At 43.8% G+C, this 22,942-nt stretch overlaps 1 protein-coding gene across 2 annotated transcripts in view; it reads left to right on the plus strand.

Moving 5' to 3' along the window:
• The window catches only part of PTN (pleiotrophin), a 101,425-nt gene that overhangs the window by 67,390 nt on the left and 11,093 nt on the right, over positions 1-22,942 (plus strand). For both annotated transcript variants that reach the window (XM_032304973.1, XM_032304972.1), the window contains exons 2-4: positions 8,875-8,990; positions 10,631-10,804; positions 12,786-12,947. In XM_032304973.1, the coding sequence (XP_032160864.1) occupies positions 8,876-8,990; positions 10,631-10,804; positions 12,786-12,947 (451 nt within the window). In that variant the 5' untranslated portion in view covers position 8,875. The remainder of the gene's footprint in view (positions 1-8,874; positions 8,991-10,630; positions 10,805-12,785; positions 12,948-22,942) is intronic.

Consider the following 22,942-nt stretch of genomic DNA (forward strand, 5'->3'; position numbering starts at 1 on the left):
ACAATGAATTCCCAGGGTGCCCAGATGACTTGGTCGCTTAAGCTTCTGCTTTTGGCTCAGGTCATGATCCCAAGGTCCTGGGATTGGCCCCATGTTGGGCTCCCTGTTCAGGGGAGAGGGAGAGCCGGCTCCCCCCTCACCCCCCCAACCCCGCCCACTGTTCCTATGCCTGCACGCACTCACTCACGCTCTCTCTCAAATGAATAAGTAAAATTAAAAAAATAAAATAAAATAAACCACTAAATTCCCCATAGAAACGAATCTCTCTCAAAGATAGAAGGCAGAAGAAATCACCATTATTAAGTACAGGTATTATATGGGAAGATAAAATTACAGTGGTGTATTTGTCTAACCAACCCTTTGTCTTTGTAACCTTAGAACACCTACCTCTGTGAATATTGTGTGTTTCACAAGCAAGGTGGAGAAAGTGGGCTTAAATAAATAATAAACTACTCCAAAATCAAGGGTCTTGAGCTGTTCAGGGAACGCATGAATTCAAATGTATTTTCATTACAGTCGCACCTACGTAACACCCAGTGCTCAACGCATCCCCCTGGGATGTCTTTCCACTTCTCTGTGCTTTCCGCACCCTGGTCTTAGTATGATCTCAGCGGCCAGCACCTACAGTTCTTCTCCAGAGGTCTGCTGTCTTGGGAGAGAAGATAATTAGCAAACAAAAATAAAGACCTAATACATCCCACATGGGCTTGTGCCAAGGAAAACGTAAAGCCAGGTGAGGGAACATACATGTATGAAATTGGTGACATTTTAGATAGTGGAGTGAGTTACTCTATTGGACACCAGGCTATTTTTTCTCTTATTTATGTTATTCTATTCATCCATTTAGCAAATAGATCAGTGACGTTTCTGTGTCAGACACTGTTCTGAGCTTTACAAATGAATGTAAGGAAAAGATGGTGTCCTGTCCCTTAAAAGCCTTATGGATTACTGCAGGGAAATGCATACAGTTTGTGTATATACACAACTATATACATAGATACACAAATATAATCACAATCACACATGCACACAACGAAAGTTATACTAGATGTTAAGGCTTTTTATTTTTTTTTATTATTATTATTTTTAAAAGTAGGACTATGCCCAGCATGAAGCCCAATGCTGGAATTGAACTCACCACCTTGAGATCAAGACCCGAGCTGAGATCAAGAATCGGACGCTTAAAATGAATGATCCACCCGGCACCTCTGATGTTAACGCTTTTGATAGAAATTCAGTTTAGTGGCTACTCTAAATGTCAGTCATTCTAATAGGACCTTGAAAGGTTCAAGGCTTGTACTGTTGGCAGTTTTCCAAAGATGGGCACTTACTTCCTGGCCGGTGTGTGGGGGCGAGTCAGCTAGCTAGAAAGGAACCTGAGGAACCTCCATTGACTGCTCCGTGACTACAGTTTTTTATTCTCTACGTGCTTTGTGCATGACAATTAAAATGTATCATTTCATTTTTTTTTTTTTTAAGAAAGGAATGATTTTAAGAGAGACTCAATTGCTAGTCATGGTAACAAAAGAAGACAAGTCAAAGGGGACTTACTAAGTGGTGGTTACTCAGTATAACAGGGTAGTGGGCTCATGGTATTTTTCGGTTTTTTATGCTTCGGTTGATAGAGTCAATAATACGCCACTTGTATGGTCAGGGTTTGTGAATGGAAAGTCTATGGATTGGACATGACACAGTGAGCTCCCAAGATAAAGAGGACAATGTGGCCTCGACAGAGGCCTCATTAGAGGTGAAATCCCTGGTGGCAAGCCTTGGGAGGTGATAAGAGTTTGCTAGGTAGAGACATGTGGGAAAGAACTTGTACGGGGTAGCAGGGGCCAAGGATCAGTTGACTGAAACACTGTTTTTGAGTTCAGAGAATTAGCAGTCTTTCCAGCTAGAGACACACGGAGTGGGTGCAGGAGGGAGAGCACAGGTCAAAGGAATTCCTGTGAGAAAGAAAGATTGGCACATGTTCTAGAAATTCTGTCTATACCTAGGCTTTACAAGAGTATAGATCAGAGGGAAGCAAGAACGGCCACTTCATGCTAGAAGGTAAATTACAAGATAGTGTCGTCCTCTGTGAGGAGGAGAATTGGATTGCCATTTTTGCCCAGGGGAAATTCAGCTTTTTACCTTCTATTCTAGGAAGATCCCACGCAAAATGCCAATTTGTTGTCCTAATACCATTAAGGACGAAGGGTTTAGGGGGCTGCGATAGAAGGTAAGAAAGCCTACTGGGTGGCTCAGTCAGGCCTGGAATCAAGCCCCACGTTGGGGCTGCCTTCAGGTCCTGGAATCAAGCCCCACGTTGGGCTCCCTGCTCAGCAGAGAGCCTGTTTCTCTCTCGCACTCTACCCACTGCTCTGCTTACTTGTGCTCTCTCTCTATCTCTCTGTCAAATAAATAAGTAAAATATTTTTAAAAAAAGGAAGGAAGAAAGCAAGCAAGCAAGCCTACCAACCAAAGGCACTGTGGGTCTGCCATGTGCCAGGTACTATGGTGCTGACTTCATGCATCCTCTCCCCTCTCAAAACATGGTGGGCAGTCTTCACAGCCCTGTCAAGAGCTGAAGAAGATAAGTTCCAGAGAAATTAAATACAGGGCTTCATTACATAGCCAGAGCTGGGATTCTAACTGAGGGCTCACCTACTACAAAACCCTTACTTATTCCTCTGTATCAGGTTGCAGTGAACAGATAGAAAAAGGATTAAGAGGAAACTAGAACATTCTAAAATTCTAAAAGCTCATCTCCAGTTACTTTTGATTATAGCAAATGAAAGGAGCGAGGGAATAATACAACTGACCCAAGTCCCTTTTGAACTCATGTGGCTCCAAAAAATAGCTGAATAAACATACCTTCACGTCACTGCCATAGTATGAAGGGTAACCAAATTGATTTCCATTGAATTCTTGCTTCAGTTGATTGATTTTTCCCCCCTTTCTTCTTCCTGGAAGTTTTTGTGTTTTTAGAGTGGAGTTGGAAATAGAAAGCCATTTTCAAGAAACCTGCACATTCCTGTAAAGATTAATAAGGGTCAGAAGTGAGGTGGCTAGATGGTTTTAGTCAAAATGGGTTTCCTGCTTTATTACCAAGTCAGAAAACAGGAGAAAAGAATACGCTGGGATATCATGTTTAAATTAAATAAATGGTGGTCATTATTTTTCTTGAGAAAGGTAAACATTTCTTAAAATGATGATTTGGTTGGTTTTCTTTTTTGAAACATGAGATTAGATATTCATACAGATTATACGATGGTAAGACTTCAGCTTTCACTGGGCTGCTTACTAGTAAGTCAATAGGAGTGAGAAATCGTTGGTTGTTGGCCGAACCTTAAGTGGATCCAGAGATTGTAGCGGAGTGGAGAGGACAAGGTCACTCAGGAGGAGTAGATGGCTAATTATTGATTTTCAGAAGAATTATAAAAGCGATTAGGCCTATTCCATCTCTGAAGACAAGAATGAGAAATGAAAGTGATAATTAGGAGGCTTGATGCAAAATAATTATCAATAAGATATACCATAGTCTTCTGGCTCTTCCTCAGTCACATGGACAAAGCCATCTGTCACCACCCTATCTAATCAGTCCTCTTTGACTCACTGTTTATCACATCACCTTTTATTTTGTTTATAAAATTTACCACCATCAGAAGTTATCTTATTTTTGAGTTTCTTTACTTGCCTATGTGTTTACTTTTGACTTTGCCCACCAAATGTAAGCACCACGGCATCAGTACTCTGGTCCGTGTTGTTCAAATCCTTGTCACCGCTGCCTAGACCAGCTCAGGCTATGAAGGCTGCAACTCCTACGTACACAGAGTTTTTGAGTAATTGAGTAAATGGATACACCATTTGTGATGTTTCAAGTATTAATATTAACATATGTCAGTATTCATAAAGTACTTAAAACAGGTCCTCGCATATAGTACAATAAATGCTTGTTAACCAAGTGAGTACCTTCCTAATAGAAGCTGACCGATCTCCCTCAAACTAAATTAAAGTCACTTCTGAGAAGTAAGAGAACACAGACATTTAAGTCTATGACTGCGGTCATCTAGAACGTGAGTCATAGTTCATGCTCCGTAACAGAATTTCTGACCATCAGTGGTTTCGTTTGCTTTGTAGGAAACTTAAAGGAAATTAAATCTTTGGCCTTAACTGAATCCCTGTCTTTGGTTTGCCCTCAAGAAAGAGAAATGCAAAGTAGTGGTCCTTCCCTCAGACATCATGACATTCTATAGTTCTTATCAGAACAGAGTGAACCGTTATTGGCCATTTGACAGTATAAACTTTATTGGGGTGTAAGCTTCGTGAGAACAAGCAAAAACTTCTCACTGGTCATTGTTGTATCCTGAGAGTTTAGCTCCATGGCTGGTATATGGTAGGTGTCCCAAAAAGGTTTAATGGAAGAATGTGCTCATGTGGGGAGAAAGGAAACATTAGGATATTTTTGGAATCTTCCTGAATCCTCACATAAATACAGATGGGGGGGTAGATTGATAACAAAACTACAACCAAGGAACAAGGTTTAAAGCAACACTCAGGGTAGATTTTTATTATTTTTATTATTATTTCTTAGCTCCGGAGGCTCGAAGTCCGAGATCGGGGTGTCAGGATCGTTGGGTTCTGGGTCATAGGCTGCCAGCTTCCCATTGTATCCTCACATGACAGAGAGCAGAGACAGAAAGAAAACTCTCCTAGGAGTCTCATAAGGGCATGGAGCCCATTCAGGAGGGCCCTACCCATATGACCTCGTTGGATCCTAATTCCCTCCCAAAGGCCCCACCTCCTAGAACCATGTGGGTGACAAGGGGTACGGCTTCAACATATGAGTTTGGGGGGGTACAAATATTCAGTCTGTACCAGTCCCCCGGGAATCACTGAGCAGGACCCATTGCTGTTCCCATCACAGAAGAGCCAAACAAAAGACTGTGCAGCTCCTGGGGAAATAGCATGGTGCCACTTACAGCCTCGCCAAAGGGATAACACCTGAGTCTGATTAAGCCTCTGCTCCCAGCCTGCCAGTGTGCAGCAGAACAAAGGAATGTTGGAATTCATCATGAGTTTGCAATCATCAAAATCCAGAATGTGGCCCACTGCTGATTGCATGGCCTGGTTCTTGTAAAAAGTGAAAAGCAGGAAAAGAAAGAATAAAAGGGGGCTGGAGGATAATCCTACTTAATAAAAGAAATGTAAAAGATAACCTTTTTTAAGATTGGTCATGTCTAAAGAAGCACACTCGAATAAAAGCCTCAGGAAGTGCAAAGAAGGAATTGCTGCCTATTTGTGTTGGAGCTCCAGGGCTCTCATGGCGATGGGGAACATGGTAAAGCCTTTGGATATGAGTGGAAAATTAATTCATCTTATAATTCACTAAGTTGTGTGTTTGCTTTGTGTGGTTTTCTATACATTGTGTTTTATTTTACAATAAAAAGTTTAAAAAACTATTTCCCAGGAGTTTGGGCAAAGAGAGCACAAAAAGTCTAGAAAGTTCTAGCGATGTGTAATACATGGTGCAGATCATTCTCTGATGATGCAGTCTGTACGCTTGTGGACACTGACTGTGTATGTCTGCTTTAGATTCTGACTGTTGTCTCCAGCCCGGCTCCTTCAGTAAATTTCATGTCCCCTGGCATAGACAAAGGATGGAAAAATCAGTTGAGCATGCATACTAATTCCTGTGCTTGATGCTGTGTTTTGGAGATATTTTTCACTAGCAAAAAGCTGACCGAGCAGCTACTCTGGGCTGGGTCCCGGACCTAGGTATTTAAAACAAAAAGAGGGGACTGGCACGGTTTCTGCACGCAGAGGGCATAAAATACAGTTGCAACAGGAGATTTTTGTTTTCCCCCATTTCATACAAGTTAAATTGCATTGGCATGTTCCCTGAGTCTCAACGTGGAACCTCTCGACTTCCCTGAACTTCAAAAAAAAAAAAAAAAAATACTGGGGATAAAGGTCCTTGAGTTTATTTTAACCTAGGAGGTCCAAGGTCAGAATGAATTTGTGCCCCGATGATGCTGAACAAGTCTTCAGTGGACAATCAAATCCTCTCTCTCTCCTCTTTTTTGTTTCATTCTTTTGTGTTTTGCTTTTAAATAATACTAGATAGTTCAAAGTGTGATGCTTGTTATTTCTCAATAGAAAGCAACATTATCGTTTTGCAATACAAATATTGAATCAGTATGTTGTACACTCAAAACTAGTATAATGCTATGTGTCAATATACCTCAATTTTAAAAATTGAAGAGAAGTATTTCCTTGTACTAAGTAATAAGAGTGTAAGGGTGGATTAACTTTATTCAGCAATTAATAATACATTTCTTAAGATTCCGAGTTGGCTCTCTGTCTACATCTTCATTTTCACAGCAAGCCTCTCAAGCAGTTGCTATAATCACCGCCACTTTGCAGATGTCAAAAGAGAAGTTCCAGTGGTTGTGATTTGCCTGAGGACATCCCCTAAATTAGGTGGTCAGGCTAAAGTTTGAGCCAACATTTCCGCCTCCGGGTCCCATGGTCGTCCTTCCAAACAGATCGCTAAGGGGCCAGTTCGATTCCAGGATTCTAGTCTTGCGTTTACACCAGAGTTTGAACGCCTCTTAAAGTTCTAGATCCTGTTAAAATGCTACAGGAAGGAGAGCTCTCTTTTTCCTTCTCAGCAGCTTTTTCTCTAGGGAAGGGATGAGGTTTTTGTAAACTAACTCATCTCCTTTGGGTTGATTTCTTAATCTTTAGTTTCCTTTGATCTCTGAGCTTTAGACTTATTAGTGACGGAGATGAACTCAACAGAGTTTCCACACACCACCGTCTATGGCAGTTTTCCAGTTGACGGTTCAACCCCATGAAACTAAATCAGGGCAAGTGCAACAAAAAATGGCAGTAAGAGAAGGTGGAAATAAGGAAATGATTCAAAAGAACAGCCGATTTAGCAAGCCTTCTGCCACTGTTTTATTTCCCTCAGTGCCAACAATTCGCCATGAACCAAGTCCTTTTGTCCGTTCATCTCGTACGCCCCTGGAGAGCGAACAGGGTTAAACTATTTAGACAGAGAACTTTTGCCTTTACTTGATGCTAAGGACAGATAAACAATCAGCGATGCAAATACCACAAGCAGGGGACCCGTGAGCCACACATGTGCTAATTACTCAAGTATTTCCTACAGCAGCAGGCATCAACGTGCACTTTGGGCAATGTTTGGGAACACTTGAATTTGGGGATGATTCTAGTCCTCCTTTTTCTAAAACCCCTTACTTTCTTAAATAACCGTTATTCATTTTCTCCAGCCAGAAAAATGGAAGCTATCAAAATATAGGCCCATGTAGAATAGTAAGCAAAGTAGGAGGAAGGGGAGAAGGAGATGAAAAGAAAGATGGTCTCCAACTCAACCCTACTGCTGGTGGCTCCTTTTACACGGGCGAATTCCTGTGCACAGGGACTTGGGTGCATTTTTCCTTAGTGCATCTCAAACTACATTCACCCACTTCTTCAGGCTCTGAATTGTTGCGAATTCATATCAGAAGCAGAGAGGGTGCGTTTCCATTCTAATTCCAAATGTCATCCACTTCCTCTTTTTCCTTCCCGTTAGCTCACACTATGGCAAAATAACCCCTTGACTCAAAACAAGGGTATCCTTAGGAAATTCTGGTCTGGGTGGGGTTTTTCTCTTCAGAATTCAGTGAATTTAACTTGAAACATTTTTGAAAATACATATAAAAGTAGGAACTTAATAGTGTAAAACTAGAAATGCTGAGGTTAGAAGTAACCAGTGACAACAGCTTTCTACTAATACCCATTTGCCTGAGTGACCGTGGTTCTTCACGCGGCTCCAAGGGCATTACAAGGCTCTACAAAGATCAGCCCGTTGTGTGGTTGGAAAGTTCACTCGTGAGCTGTGCTTTCTCAGTGGGAACTTCTGAATCCTCAGAGGACAATGTACACATTGTAGTACACTTTGTTCTACAATAAATTGTAGAACAGAATAATATCAATTCTGTGTGTGTGTGTGTGTGTGTGTGTGTGTGTGTGTGTGAGGTTTTATTGTTCACACTCAAGGGAATCTAAAATCACTCTTCTGGAAAAAAAAAAAATCCTCAGAGCTAATGACCATGGGTAACCATGCTGACAATTAGTTGTCACAAGTGACTTCAAGTTCCAGGAGAGTCTTTCTCCCATCCAAGTACTAACCAGGCCCGACCCTGCTTAGCTTCCGAGATCAGACAAGATCGGGCGCGTTCAGGGTGGTATGGCCGTAGACTCCAGGAGAGTCTTTCTAATGTTATTCTAGGATTTTAGACTCAGAGCAAATGTGGAGAATTTCAAATTATGAGTGAGTGTAATCTCTTTATTATCCTAGAATTGAGAAGATTTTTAGATTTTATGTGAGCTTATACATGTATTTGACATAAAGCATGCTAGCCCAACTTCTGTCTTGCACCTCCCTCTTGGTGGACCAGTGACCATTAACTGTGTTCATTCAGATTATCCATGTGGACTACAAAACCAAGGTTGTTTCTAGGAATTGTCAGGAGTCACAAAGATGACCATAGTTACAGACCTTACCAGCAAGATTCACTGCTCAGAATTATGCCATGAAAATTCTTTTGCTTCCATAATTCTTGAGTCATACTTCAGCAGGTAATTTCGTGTGAGGTTCTTAAGTGGGGAACCATTGTATTTTTGTCAGTAAACACCTAATTGCAGAAGAACACTTACTTCAGTGGCCGTGGGAGAGAAAAGAAAGAATTCTGCTCAAGAGCACTGATAGAAACCTTCTGAAAATCTATTCCAGAAGTGGAACATGGCGCCCTTCCTTAAGGAGTGCCACCAGCCTTCCTCTCTTAGGCTGACACCACCTTCTGTTTCTCTGTTTATTCCTAGAATGCAGTCCCAGCAGTATGTGCAACAGCGTCGAAAATTTGCAGCTGCCTTCCTGGCGTTCATTTTCATCTTGGCAGCTGTGGACACGGCTGAAGCAGGGAAGAAAGAGAAGCCAGGTAAGCTGTAGGGTTAGGACTACATAACCCTACATATGACATACTTAACCCTACATATGACATACTTAACCCTACATATGACATACTTAACCCTACATGTGACACACTTAACCCTACATGTGACACACATAACCCTACATGTGACACACATAACCCTACATGTGACATACACAACCCTACATGTGACATACACAACCCTACATGTGACACACATAACCCTACATGTGACACACATAACCCTACATGTGACACACATAACCCTACATGTGACACACATAACCCTACATGTGACACACATAACCCAACATGTGACATACATAACCCTACATGTGACACACATAACCCTACATATGACATACACAACCCTACATGTGACATACACAACCCTACATGTGACATACACAATCCTACATGTGACACACACAACCCTACATATGACATACACAACCCTACATGTGACACATACAACCCTACATGTGACACACACAACCCTACATGTGACACACATAACCCTACATGTGACACACATAACCCTACATGTGACACACATAACCCTACATGTGACATACACAACCCTACATGTGACATACACAATCCTACATGTGACATACACAACCCTACATGTGACACACATAACCCTACATGTGACATACACAACCCTACATGTGACATACATAACCCTACATATGACATACACAACCCTACATGTGACATACACAACCCTACATGTGACATACACAACCCTACATGTGACATACACAACCCTACATGTGACATACACAACCCTACATGTGACACACATAAGGCAAGACTGTTCATGGATTAGTGTCCGTCTAATCCAACTGCCTCATTTTTGTCCTCTTCCCCTCCTTCCTTCTTCCTTCCTTCCCTCCCCCTCTCCCTCCCTCTGTTCTTTCTTTAGAGGAACCTAAGTGACATCCCCCGTCCTCACCCTGCCATAGGTCCTAAAATATGGCTGATGGTTATTAACATAAGGACTGTATTGTAGCCCTTATGTACGGACTGCTGAGGAGCAAGCAGGTGTCTTACATTGAGTCTCTTCCTCAAAGAAGAGTCCCGCAGGGCATTTTTGTTTTATCTCATATGAACAAAGGGGGAATCTGAAGCTCAGAGCGATACAGCATCTTCTCTCTGTCACTCCCAGCGTCATGCACGGTAGGCTGTGGAGCTGGCAGTCTGTTTATGTCTGTGAGGCACCACATTCAGCTTATGGCTTCCAGCTCTAAGACAGAGAAGGGAATATTGACTTGCAATGAAATGCTAATCTGACAACCCTTACTTCTAAAAGAATGTTGCCTTATCTTTCATGTTTCACTGGCTTTGAACATCTTTACCAGAAGAGTTTGCTTCTAAAAGGAGATGTCATTAGATCCTTTGTACAGCCCCTAGCCCCTGGAGTTACACTGATAGTTCTGTCTCCTTCCGTTCACCTTCTCTCTTCTCGTGATCATTCACCGATTCAATCACTTGGCTACCGTGGGTCAAGGTGCTACAGTTCACCGGACAGTGAAGACAGAGGTCAAAAGCACAGACCCCGCAATTACGGCGTCCTGGAATGAACTTTGTTGTAGGAATCAGAGTTTCCCAGAGGTGGACTCGTGTTCCTTTCTTCTTTCCAGAAAAAAAAGTGAAGAAGTCCGACTGTGGGGAGTGGCAGTGGAGTGTGTGCGTGCCCACCAGTGGGGACTGTGGCCTGGGCACCCGGGAGGGCACCCGGACCGGAGCCGAGTGTAAGCAAACCATGAAGACCCAGAGATGTAAGATCCCCTGCAACTGGAAAAAGCAATTTGGAGGTAAGCCCCACCACTACGGTCCTGCCGATTTGGTCTTCCACTCGGGGATAATGCTTGCGTTCTAACACCAGTTCTCTTTTTGAGCTTGACTACTGTTTATTTTCAATAAGTTGATCTCATCAGATCGCAAGTAACCAGATACCTTGCCTTACCTCCCAGGTTTCTCGACTTTTGGTGCTACTACCATTTGGGGCCATGATGCGTCTATTGGGGAGGGCACTGTAGGATACTGTTCCGGGCATTGTAGGATATCGAGCAGGATCTCTGGCATCTCTCCACTGGTTTCCAGCAGCACTCCCCGCCCCCATCAACTGTGACACATAAAAATGTCTCCAGATGTTGCCAGATGATCGTTGGGGTCAAAATAATCCTAATTGAGAACCACTGTCCTACCCATCAGGACATAAACCATACCCTTGATCCCTCCTGAGTGTGCCTTGACCTGTCTTTTCTTCTCTCTCTCCTTCTTCTAGTTCTCATTCCTTTTTTCTTCCTTCCCCTTCTCTTATTTACTCTCCTCCTCCTTCTCCAGACATCTTTCTGGGGCTCTCAGGCACCCCCCCTTTTGATCTTTCCCCACCATCCACCCTGGTTAATAGATTTGCTTATCAAATCTAGCCAGGCTGCTTACAGGCAGTTTCCATAGACTTTACTCTCGCTAATTATTGTCCTTTTCCTGCTAGCCTCCTCTGCCTGTTTGGGAAGGAGCCTTTCAACACTCCCAACTTTGAAGCCCACTACGGAACACCCAGATTACCTGTCTTCTCCGCATTCCAGACTTTTTGTCTTTCTTGGCCTTGGTGGTGCGCAGTGCCCCAAATGTCCTCACTCTTTGCAGAAATGTATTCTGACTTATAAGACTGTAAAGAAGGATAATGAATATACACACTGTATCTTTCTCATTCTCTATAACCTCTGGGGTGCTTCTTGTGAATGCTGGTAAGTTCTAGAGCACATGGTGAAATTCAGATACATTTGGTCTTAAATTGTATAAGGGTTCCCTAAAGACTCACGGACAGAAAGTTTTTAAAAGTGTGTCTTAAAGAATGAATGCCTAGAATATATAAAGAGCTCACAAAAATAAGAATCCAGTTATACAGTGAGTAAAAGACATGGACAAATATTTTACCATAGACGAGATACAGGTGACAAACACTTGAAAGATGTTGAACATCTATCTCTTCCGCGCTAGGGAAACGGGAATGAAAACCAGTGAGATGTCACCGTATACCACGTACGTATCAGAAGAGCTAAAATGACAAATAAGACCAAATGCTAGAGAGGAGGTAGAGAAACTAGGTCCTTCATATCGTGCTGATGGAAATGTGACATGGTACAGCCACATTAGAAATGAGAATGGCACGTTTTGTTTTGTTTTTAGTAAGAATAAACATCTGTTTACCATACAACACAGTGGTTTCACTCTTGGCCATTTATCCTAGAGAAGTGAAAACTTACGTTCCTCTAAAAATTTGTACACAAATAGTAGATAGCTTAAAATGACAAAAATTATAGAGATGGAGAAAAGATGAGTAATTGCCAGGGCTTAAGGAGATGGGAAGGGAGGAAGGTGCGTAGGCAAAGGCTATGACAGGATTAACCCAAAGGACTGTTGGAACTCTTCTGCCTGTTAATGTGTAGATGTTCACTCATATCTACAGACCTGACCGCGTCCCACAGAACTAAATGCGCACGCATACACACAAATGAGTGCGTGTGAAATTGGCAGAACTTGAATGACTTCTGCGGGATGTATCCCTGTTCATTTCCTGGTTGTGCTCAGGAATTCTGGTTATGCAACACAATCACAATCGAGGGGAGACAGGGTGAAGGCTATAGGGGTCTCTCCAAATTATTTCTTTCAACCGCATGGGACTCTACGATGATCTCACTACAAAAAGGTATAAACAGAAGTGTGTCTACCTTTATGGCACTACTAGAGGAAATCAAAGATTTCTGTTTGGTCCTACCCTGCCTTTAGCGGAGTGCAAATACCAGTTCCAGGCCTGGGGAGAATGCGACCTGAATACCGCCTTGAAGACCAGAACCGGAAGTCTGAAGCGAGCGCTCCACAACGCGGACTGCCAGAAGACAGTCACCATCTCCAAGCCCTGTGGCAAGCTGACTAAGCCCAAACCTCAAGGTAGGTTCCTGTCATTGCACTGCAGTTTTCACGTGTGTGTGTTGATGGACTCACGTGGGATTTTCAGGTAAGGAAACTCGAATTTTCTGGAAGGAAACCTTAGGTGAATCACCTCAAGAAAAAGACTGAACAAGCCCTGTGTATTGAACATCACACCAGTGCTTTTCAGCAGGCAATTGACGAGTCCAGATTAGAGTCCTCTGCACAGATGGGGTGTGGGGGCGGGGATTGGAACAGCCTCCTCGCACAAATAAACAACTTAGCAGAATAAGCCAATTAAGACATTTGCTGTGTGGTGACTGTATATTCCAAGCCCTAAACTGGGACTGCATCCTGACAAGTATGAACAAATTCATGAAGACCGTGAGGCAGAAAATCTAAAATCGGGTCTCTCCTAGATTATCCAATGAACATAGTTTTCATGAAGTCAGCTACATTATTTTACCTTTTTCCTATCTCCACTGCAAAAATTGATAGGTCCTATATTTCCTCCACTTCTTTCAGCCTCTCTCTCTATATATATATATATTTTTTTTAAGTTATTTTACTAAGTACATTCATCATGAAATTTTCAAATTATGTAGAGCTGTCTTTCTATTTATTCCCAGAAAGTTACACTCTGCTCTCATGCCAGAGAAAGGGAACCAAAAACAAATATCATGGCTATGGTTTTGTAGAAATAGGATCCCGGCTGAGGGAAGACAAGGAGGTATTACACTCTTATTTCATGGGTGTTATGGGCTGAATGGTGTCCTCTTCCCCCCTCCCCCATTCAGATGTTCAAGGTCTAACCCTCAGTACCTTAGAATGTGTCTGTGTTTGGAGATAAGGCTTTTAAAGAGGTCTTTAAAGTGGAATGCAGTCATATGAGTGGGCCCCAGTCCAATCTGACTGGCATATGAAGAAAGGAGATTAGGACACAGATACATGGGGAGAGAAGACCATGTGGAGACATAGCGAGAAGATGGCCGTCTAACAGCCAAGGGGACACACCTCAGAATAAGTCAGTTGCTGACAGTTGGTCTCACACTTCTAGCCTCTAGAACTCTGAGAAAATACATTTCTCTTGTTGAAGCCATCCACTCTGTGGTACAGGGTAAGGCAGCTCTTGCAAATGATACGGCAGGTCTCAGGGAACTCTAAAATATCTCCCTGGTTTGTACTCATATTTGCGCTCTAAAATTCATACTGGCCAGATTAAATATAAGGAGAAACTCAGAAGAACTGAACTTGAAGCCCACAGGAAATGAAAATAGGAAAAAAAAAAAATCCTCCAGGAATTAGGAGGATTGGCTGGCTTGCTACTGATCATCGGAAAGGTCTAACTTCACAGACCTAGCGCTTCCATCTCTGGTGGAGTGGACGTGGTTGCCCCCAGTGGTAGGGTGGCCAGATGCAGGCCACACCTGCCAATGGCACATCTAGGATTCAGGCTGCCCTTTCCAGATCATGGAAATGTGCTGGTTCCAGTGTGTGTTTGGAATGTAAGAAGTGGGGCTGGGGTCAGTATATGAGTGTGTGTGCCCACTTTATAAGTATTACTTGTCTGGAAACAACTGCTCAGATCTAATGAAAATTAGCAGCCTTGTCTATCCAGTGACACATTTCCAAAACTGGAAGAACTCAGAGATACACAGTTTTCAAATTAATTTATTTTTAAGGCAGTCAGAGAACCAAAATATTGAGCATAAACTGAGCATGGAAAAGAAAAGGAATGAAAGAAGTCCCCATGCTCGACCATCGTGGTTCTCAACCTGGGTTGCACATTAGAACTTCCTATGAGAGCTTGTAAAAATCCCAGGTTCCAGGCCATAACCCACACCAACTATCTCAGCCTCAGTAGCTTTAAAAATTAAGATGTTCCTTAAAAGCTTTCAGTATCAGCCAGAATCAAGAATTACTATGCTAGTAGGAAACTCAAAGAGACTAGACACACTCACACATGCATACACACACGCATGTACACATAAGTCCACAGTCCATTCTGGTTCTCTCCAGTGCGTGAGAGAAACTGCAGCCTAATGAATGAGGAGGAAAGAATGAGAGAGGGACTGGGCAGTGGGTGGTGGTAGGGCTGGGTGGATACAGAAATCATTGCAGGGTTTGGAATAAATAGAACAAAGTGGGGACATGATTCAGAAAGACCCCTCAGGATACTTGGTGAAGACATTAAGTGAGGACTTCTTTGGACTTGGACCAGTGGATAATTGACCTGTTTACATATTTCTCATCTGGTGATATGTAATGAAGGTTGTAAGTTCAGCTCAGGCTTTCACCTTGAAAAATAGCAGTTAAAAACATTTTAAGTAGGTAAACATTCTGTCCTTTGTTTCTATATCAAAAATGAAGGTATATAATGAATTAAGCATGGGATTAGCCTGAGTGAGTTCTCTATGTCACAGCACTAGGTAAAGCCTACCACGGTGTGCAAAGTTGACTCCCAAATGGAAGACACTTTCTAGAGCGTGAGCTCTTTTTTTTTTAAATTTTAATTCCAGTGTAGTTAACATACAGAGTTATATTAGTTGCTGGAATATAATCCAGTGATTTAGCAATTCTGTATATGCCTCAGTACTCGCCACTACGAGTGTACTCCTAATCCCCTTCCCCATTCCTACCCCTCCCCTCTGGTAACCAGTTTGTTTTCTATAGTCAAGAGTCTGTTTCTTGGTTTGCCTCTTTTTCTTCCCTTTGTTTTGTTTCTTAAATTGCACATATGGGTGAAACCCTATGGTATTTGTCTTTCTCTGACTTATTTGCTTAGCATTGTACTCTCTATTCATGTGCGCCCTTGCAAATGGCAAGAGTTCGTTCTTTTTTATAGTTGAATAATATTCCGTTGTGTATCTATACCACATCTTCTTCCTCCACTCATCAATCGATGGACACTTGGGCTGCTTCCATAATTTGGCTGTTGTAAATCAAGCTGCAGTCAACATAGGGGTGTACCTGTCCTTTTGAATTAGTGTTTTTGTATTTTGGGGGGTAATTACTTGGTAGTGCAATTACTAAATCTTAGGGAAGTTCTGCTTTTAAATTTTTGAGGAAACCCCATACTGTTTTCCCGCGTGGCTGTCCCAGTTTGCATTCCCACCAACAGTGTGTGAGGGCTCCTTTTTTTCCACATCGTCACCAACACTAGTTGTTTCTTGTGGTTTTGATTTTAACCATTCTGTCAGGTATGAGGTGATACCTCATTGCCGTTTTGATTTGCATTTCCTGATGGTGAGTGATGTTGCCCATCTTTTCATGGGTCTGTTGGCCATCTGGATATCCTCTTTGGAGAAATGTTCATATCTTTTTATTTTTTATGGATAATTTGGGGTTTTGGCACTCAGTTGTATAAGTTCTTTATATATTTGGATACTAACCCTTTATGGGATATGTCATTTAAAAATATCTTCTGCCATTCAGTAAGTTGTTTTAGTTTCATTGATTCCCTTACTGTGTAGAATCTTTTTATCTTGATGAAGTCCCAGTAGTTTATTTTCACTTTTGTTTTCGTTGCCTCAGGACACATCTAGAAAAATGTTGTTATGACTGATGTCAGAGAAATGACTGCCTGTACTCCCTAGAACATTATTTCTAAAAACTGTTCTAGAAGACATCTACCAGAGTGTAAGTTTCAGGAGAGCAGGGACCTGACTTGTGCTGTTCCACTACTGTATCCCTTTTGCTTAGAACAAGGAGTAGCCTGTAGTAGGTGTTGAATAAGCTAAAAGAAAAAAAGGTTTCACACATGAAAATTTATCATAGACTGGTAGAAGCTGTGGTAAAGGAAGTCATCTTAGAGTATATTTTCATACAGTTTATGCAATTACAATTATTTTTCCCTTTCTTCAGGAAAGGGCTTTTCTTCATCAGGGCTTCCTGCTACTTTAACTCAGGAAAGAGGGAGGTAGGGAACCCACCAACTTTGAGTCGGGCACTATGATGTGATAGGCACTCCTCATTTCAGCTTCAATGCAACTCTGTGCATGAAATTGTATTTCTATTACTTTATATTTGAGAAAGCACAGACCAGAAAGGGTAAGCAACTTATTTAATGCTTCACAGCTTATAAGTGGTGATTCAGATTCAAGGTCAGACACCAAGACCGTGCTGCCTCTGAGTATTATACGCCCATGAAACTTTGGCCGTGTTAGATTAATCTCGATGTCTAGAATCTTTCAATAGTAGAGCTTCTGGGGACCTTGCCTTCATCCGATATAACCCTGGGGGACCAGATGAGGACAGAGACTGTCAGTGATTCATCTAAATCCATCCTGTTGCTGAGGAGCAGAATCCGTTCCGGGCTTTCTTCTCTTTCAGCGCCATTTTCTGCCCCTTTATCCCAGTCCCTGAGCTCGTACCCAGAAAGTACCTTTTACCCCTCCATCGTTACCTTCTCATCAAACAAATCATCAGGTTCTGGTCTTTTGTCTGCCTTTTTTTTTTTTTTTAATGTTTGTTTTATACAACTTTTCAGTTTGATTTCTGTCCTCTTTTGTTTTGGAAAATGGCAGTGGCTTGATAGGCAGATGATGGGACGCTCGGTGTGGAGAATGCGCTCTTTAAATTTTAGAGTGGAACATAAAGATGTTGGTTAGGCTGTGACTACCCAGCATTAAATTGAGAAAAAGCTGGAGAATATCACTGTGACTTGATTCCTAATAAGGCCAAAAATGTAAAAGACTTGCTTGGGGGAGAGAGGGCACTTTCTATCCCGAATTGACACCGAAACTCGGGGAGCTGGCTAACTATGCCCTTGCTTTAGTTAAAAATCACCTTAAAACTCACCACGCTCCAGTCCGTTGGGTAGAAATGGTTCATCCTGTGGTTACGTCAATATTGCAGAAGCTCCACACTCTAGCCTTGGTACAATTTCATCGACACTAGATATCAAGTTGGAAACTCTTAGTAAAGATTCTCCTCTGTTGAAACCCCACTTAATCCAAGAAGAGGGTTTTGTCCTCTTCTTCCATATTATATACTCAGAAGAAGAGAAAGTATTGATATACTTAACGCAGACATAAGAACTGAAAGGTGCATAACTAGAATACAGCTTTCCTGGGGATGGGGACAGGGTTGCTCTGGAATGGTCAGTGACTGAGGATTGTAACTAGAATTTGCTTCGTTGCTGCTAGAATCCACCAGGGATATATTTGGCGAGCAATTGTGTTGGACACTGGAGATTTTAATTTCTCAGGGAAAGAGATGGAGAGTATTAATTACAGTTATTAAGTAAGAACTAATTAAGAAAATTAATTATGAAAATCCTGTATCTGTCCAGGTTTTTAGTTGCAGCAAGGTCTACTCTAGTTAGTTGAGCAGAAAGGGGTTATTCCGGGGGGGAATAGCTCACAGACTCTCCAGAAGGGCCAGAGGACTTGAGTTGGATCCGGGAGGACTGCAGCAGAAAGCAACAGATCAAAGAGAAATGTCTAATCATGCCAAAAGTGACTGATGCAGAAACCCTGCTGCTAAAATTATCCACAGTTTAGCACATATGCTAAGAATTGAACGCCATACCTTTCCCCTCGAAACCAGATACCTTTGCCTCCTTTCTTGCCAAAATACCCAATTTCCCCCAATTTGGCCCTTTCTTTCTGGTTGCTGACTTCTACCTCTAGGACTCAAAGCGTACCTGCTTGCTGGAAACGAGGTTACCTATAAAATTCCACTGCAAGGGACTCTGGGAAAATGTGTCTTTTACTTTCAAAACTCTCCTTGTAAATCCGAGGAGCCGGTGAGTGGGTCTTGAATTGGTATTTAGTGCGCAGCCGGCGGGGCAGTGTGCGGGAGTGCTGGAATGTATGGAAGTCCTCATCGGACCTAACCCTCCCTCCTTTTGCCTAGATGAGGCCTTGATGACATTTCTTGGAGAAGTTGCCACGAGTAATGTCCTATCAGACAGTTCCCCCACTGCACAGTGAGTGAGGGCTCTCATTATTGAAGCCACCGGTAGTTTTTTTTGTTGAGTCATTTCGGTCTTTTCAGTTTGCGGGGGAGAAAAAGTGAGGATAATTGAGCTGTGGACAAGTGAAGAAAGTGGGAACCAGAGTCACTCTCTGCAACAGTGCTTACACAAATGACCAGAGCACAGAAACCCTTCAGAGGGGCGAGGAACACGTCTCTAAGCCACAGTGTCTCTCAGTAGTCCTCCTGGAGGATGGGCTCACTGAGGAATGAAAAGGTAGACAAGCTAAGTGGAGCTGGCAAGATGGCCCCCCTGTGGGAGAGCCGTGGCCCTGCCGGCAGTCCGGACAGCGTGAGCAGGGGCAGCACAGTGAAGCAGGCTTCTGGCGGTTACCACTGGAGTGCAGAGTCTGAGCTGAAGCTGGATTGGGGCTCATGCAGAAGGCCTTTGTACGAGCTGAGAGTTTCCTAGGGACTACAGAAGATGTGGCCTAATGATCATCCTAGAACATTCTAGAATCTTAAGTTATGGTCGAAATGGAAAGTATTAGTTGTTACTGTTTAAACAAGATACATAACATTTGTATCAGCCTCCAGATTTGCCTGGGAAGGAAGAGGAGGGAGCACAGGAATGTGTGTCTGTGCTACAGATGGGCCAGGGAGCCAGGTTAATCTACCCCCTCCCCCTCTACCCCCCCCCCACACCATCCTGCCCACCCCTTTGTACTCTGCTGTCACCAGATCCTTGTTACATTTTCCCCTGCTCCGGAAAACCCCAATTCCTTTTACTTCTTCTCAGCTATTTCTCAATGTTTTACCGTCTTGCTGCTCTTTTTTGGGGCAGTTGCCTAGCCCTCTCTTAGGTTTGACAATTCATCCTTAAAGATCAAAAGGACGGCCACTGTTTCAGCACAAGACTCAGCTTGTGTGCAGGACATGGCACTGGGCAGCCGATTATAAATGAGAAAGGGGGTCGGTTAAGTGATGTTCCCAGGATTCTCAGTTCTCTCCTGCTCAACAGATATTTTTTGGTTGCTTCTTTTAAAAATAAAAGAAGTTACCAACATTTCTTTCTAGACTCTGGGCTCTGCCATCCCTTAGCAATGAGTGTGCAGATGCGTTTTTCTAGGCTGAGAGACTCTCCACTGTGTGGAGCGGGGCGGCGGGCAGCCTGGGACGGGCTCCCCTTCTCCCCGAGACCCCGACAGGTTGGTGGTTGCTGCCCTTGTGTCTGACCAGAAAGAGAAGCCTGAGGAATCAGGCAGGAATTTAGTCCTTCTTGATCAGAGGGAAGCCCTTGCTCTGTTTGGTCTTAAGGTCTGATTTGGTTTTTATTCTGTTGTGGAAATTGTCTTTCAACATCTGTATTTTAGTTCTCATTCATGACACTAGCTGAAGTGAGGAGATCTAATTCTTATTAGCATGTTAGCAAGATCTCTTATTAGCATAACAGTTTTGTCTTCTGTAAGCTAAAGTCTACAGTGACTACCTCATCACTGTCAGGATGGAGTGACTGTAAAAATGCTTGATAACCATGCAGTGTTTCCTTCCTTCCAAATGAAAAGCTTGGGGTGGATGTTTCCCTCAGTACCTTTTTGGGCTAAAGAACTACAGCGATTACAGCCGGAGTCATTACAATTAATATTTATTGAGAGACGTGTGTGTTTGGAGGACATTTTAGCGTACTGAGTCTACACTGTGTCCTTGAAGAATCACAAAAGCGCTGTGAAAGGGTTGCTATCATCATTCCTAACTTTACATCCAAGGACACTGAGTCAGAGAAGTCAGATGCTTAGCGTGAGGCTGTACAGCTGATAATACAGGTATCCTGGTTTCTTACCCAAGAAAGAATGAACTTCAGACCCAGCCCTACACTCCCTCTTCTATCGCGGCTTTCCATCAGCAGTGGAGTCAGATCTGGACTCCTCAGCAGGACAGGTGGCTCCGCCGTCCCGACTGACATCTTGCCTGACCCTTGCTCCCAACTTTGCCCATGTGCTCTGCGCCAGCCGCGTCACAGCCCGGGGAGGGCTAGCGGCATGGCCACGCGTTCTTGCACACCCGCTTCTCTGCACCCGTGGGCCTAGAATCCTGGCGCCTGTTCTCCTTCTAGACATCATGCATTTCGTTCTGTGAAATCCAGCTTGTTCATTTGTAAAGCGTTTACCACTGTGGGCCTTGTGCTAGAGTTGGCACCGGATCAGCTACGGCCCTGGGCCCTGCGTGGACCCACAGAGCAGAGGGAGCAGCAGAGAGTGCTCCCATGCACCTCGGAAGGGCGGGTGCTGTTAGCCATGCGGTCCTCTGGCTTGGTCTCCAATTTATTCATTTATTTAGAAAATCTGTGAAGAGCCTGCAGTAGAATGGGTGGTTAGGCAGGCTCTGGGGATGCAAAGCAAGTTTCCTGCCCTCTTACTGCTCTGTTCTAGTTGGGGGCATTGTGGGGGGGGCGGGTAGATAATAGTGACAAAAACAAGAACTAAAAGGACAACCACATATTGGAGGAAGTGCGCTTGGAAAAGGCGGTTGGGGGAGAGGAGGGCGGCGAACGGAGAGCGAGAAACCAGGGCAAGCTTCTCTGAGGGGGAGTCCAGAACTTGGTCTTGAACACAGCAGGAGTCAGCCCTGCTGGTTGCTCAAAGAAGACCCAGTTCAAAGTCCCTGAGGCCCACCAGGCTTTGTTTTGTTCCAGGACTAGAGAAGAGATCAGTATTACAACTCGCTCGGCTTCCCTTCCCCTCAGTTCCTCCTGCCTTGCTGCAGGACCGGCTGCTCGGATAAGACATTCATTCGTTCCTCCTCCGTAGTGAGTGCGTCTTTGCCTCTCGCAAGCCTGAACCTCGTTCCCCTTTGTAGTCCCTAGTCCACGAGAGGATTTCAATGAACAGCACCGACTGGAATGAATGAACCCACCCGTCCGTCGGTGAATCAGGGAAGACCCCTCCCCATCGTCCTGTCTGGCTCACTAGGGCACATCATTTGTTCCCCGGCTCCAGACGGACAGAGAGTCCCTGCCGGGGCAGCGTTTGCTCACCTGCAGTACGAGTCATCGGGCTGTATTACTCCCGGCCTCGTGAAAGGATTTTTAGTCCTCATCACCCTTGGTAAACCCAGCGCTTCACAGCGATTTGCGTGAACACGATTCGCGTGAAGGAAGGCCGCGCGTGATACAAAGTGTGCGCACGGGCGGGTTGCCAGGTTGAGGGACCTTCCCGCTCTTCCCCTGCTGCTTTTGCGTTTCTCCCCGCTGACTGCTTCCCAACTGAGCATTTGTGCTTTGCGTTTTCGGTTGTCGCTTGGGTCGTCATTTCTGAGCCACATACAGGTGGGTCCCGTGGAGTATTTTTGAAGCCGATGGCATCGCACTAAGTTGTGAGTGTGCATCGTCTCGCTTACTCCTCCCAGGAGCCCCAAGGAGTTTTGTGCCCATTTTACAAATAGGACATGAAGGTTGCAGTTTGCAGGTTACCCAGCTCAAGAGAGGGTCAGGTTTGAACTCGAACTCAGAAATAGTCCTTTTTCCAGAGTTCTTTTTGTCATGTCCATGCTTCCTAAACCAAGTGCTCCATATGGTGTCTCTTGGGATATTCTGAAATAAATTAGGAATTTTGGATTCGATTTCCTCGATAATCCTAAATTATTACCATATGCGTGTTCGGGGTCATTGATTGAGCTGTGGGAGATCATTTTTGGCTCAATCCTGTGTGTACTAAGTGCTCTAAAGCAAATAATAACCTTTAGTGCTGCATTTCTCAGGCTGAGGTCTTTTAAAGAGGGGGACACTCCTGTAGAGTAAGAGCATGGTACAGGGTAGCCTGCTACCCATCGGCCTCCCAGGCCGGACGCTGAGCTGGACTCGGACTGCCGCCTTGATGTGGTGAGGATCAGAGCGACTCCAGGGCTTCACGAGGACCTGAAGCTCTGCTGTCCTTGTAACCAGGGGCGATGCTTCGTGTGCTCTCCGTGACTCCAGCCAGCTTTGCCCTGATGCAAAGCCTCTGGGAACCCTCAGGGAAATCAAAGCAGGCTGGCTGTTGCTCAGCACAAAGGCCGGGGGTGGGGGTGGGGGTGCTAAAGGACTTTTTCTAGAGGGGTAA

This window comes from Mustela erminea, chromosome 11 (assembly GCF_009829155.1).
Source record: "Mustela erminea isolate mMusErm1 chromosome 11, mMusErm1.Pri, whole genome shotgun sequence".
NCBI classification, from domain to species: Eukaryota; Metazoa; Chordata; class Mammalia; order Carnivora; family Mustelidae; genus Mustela; species Mustela erminea.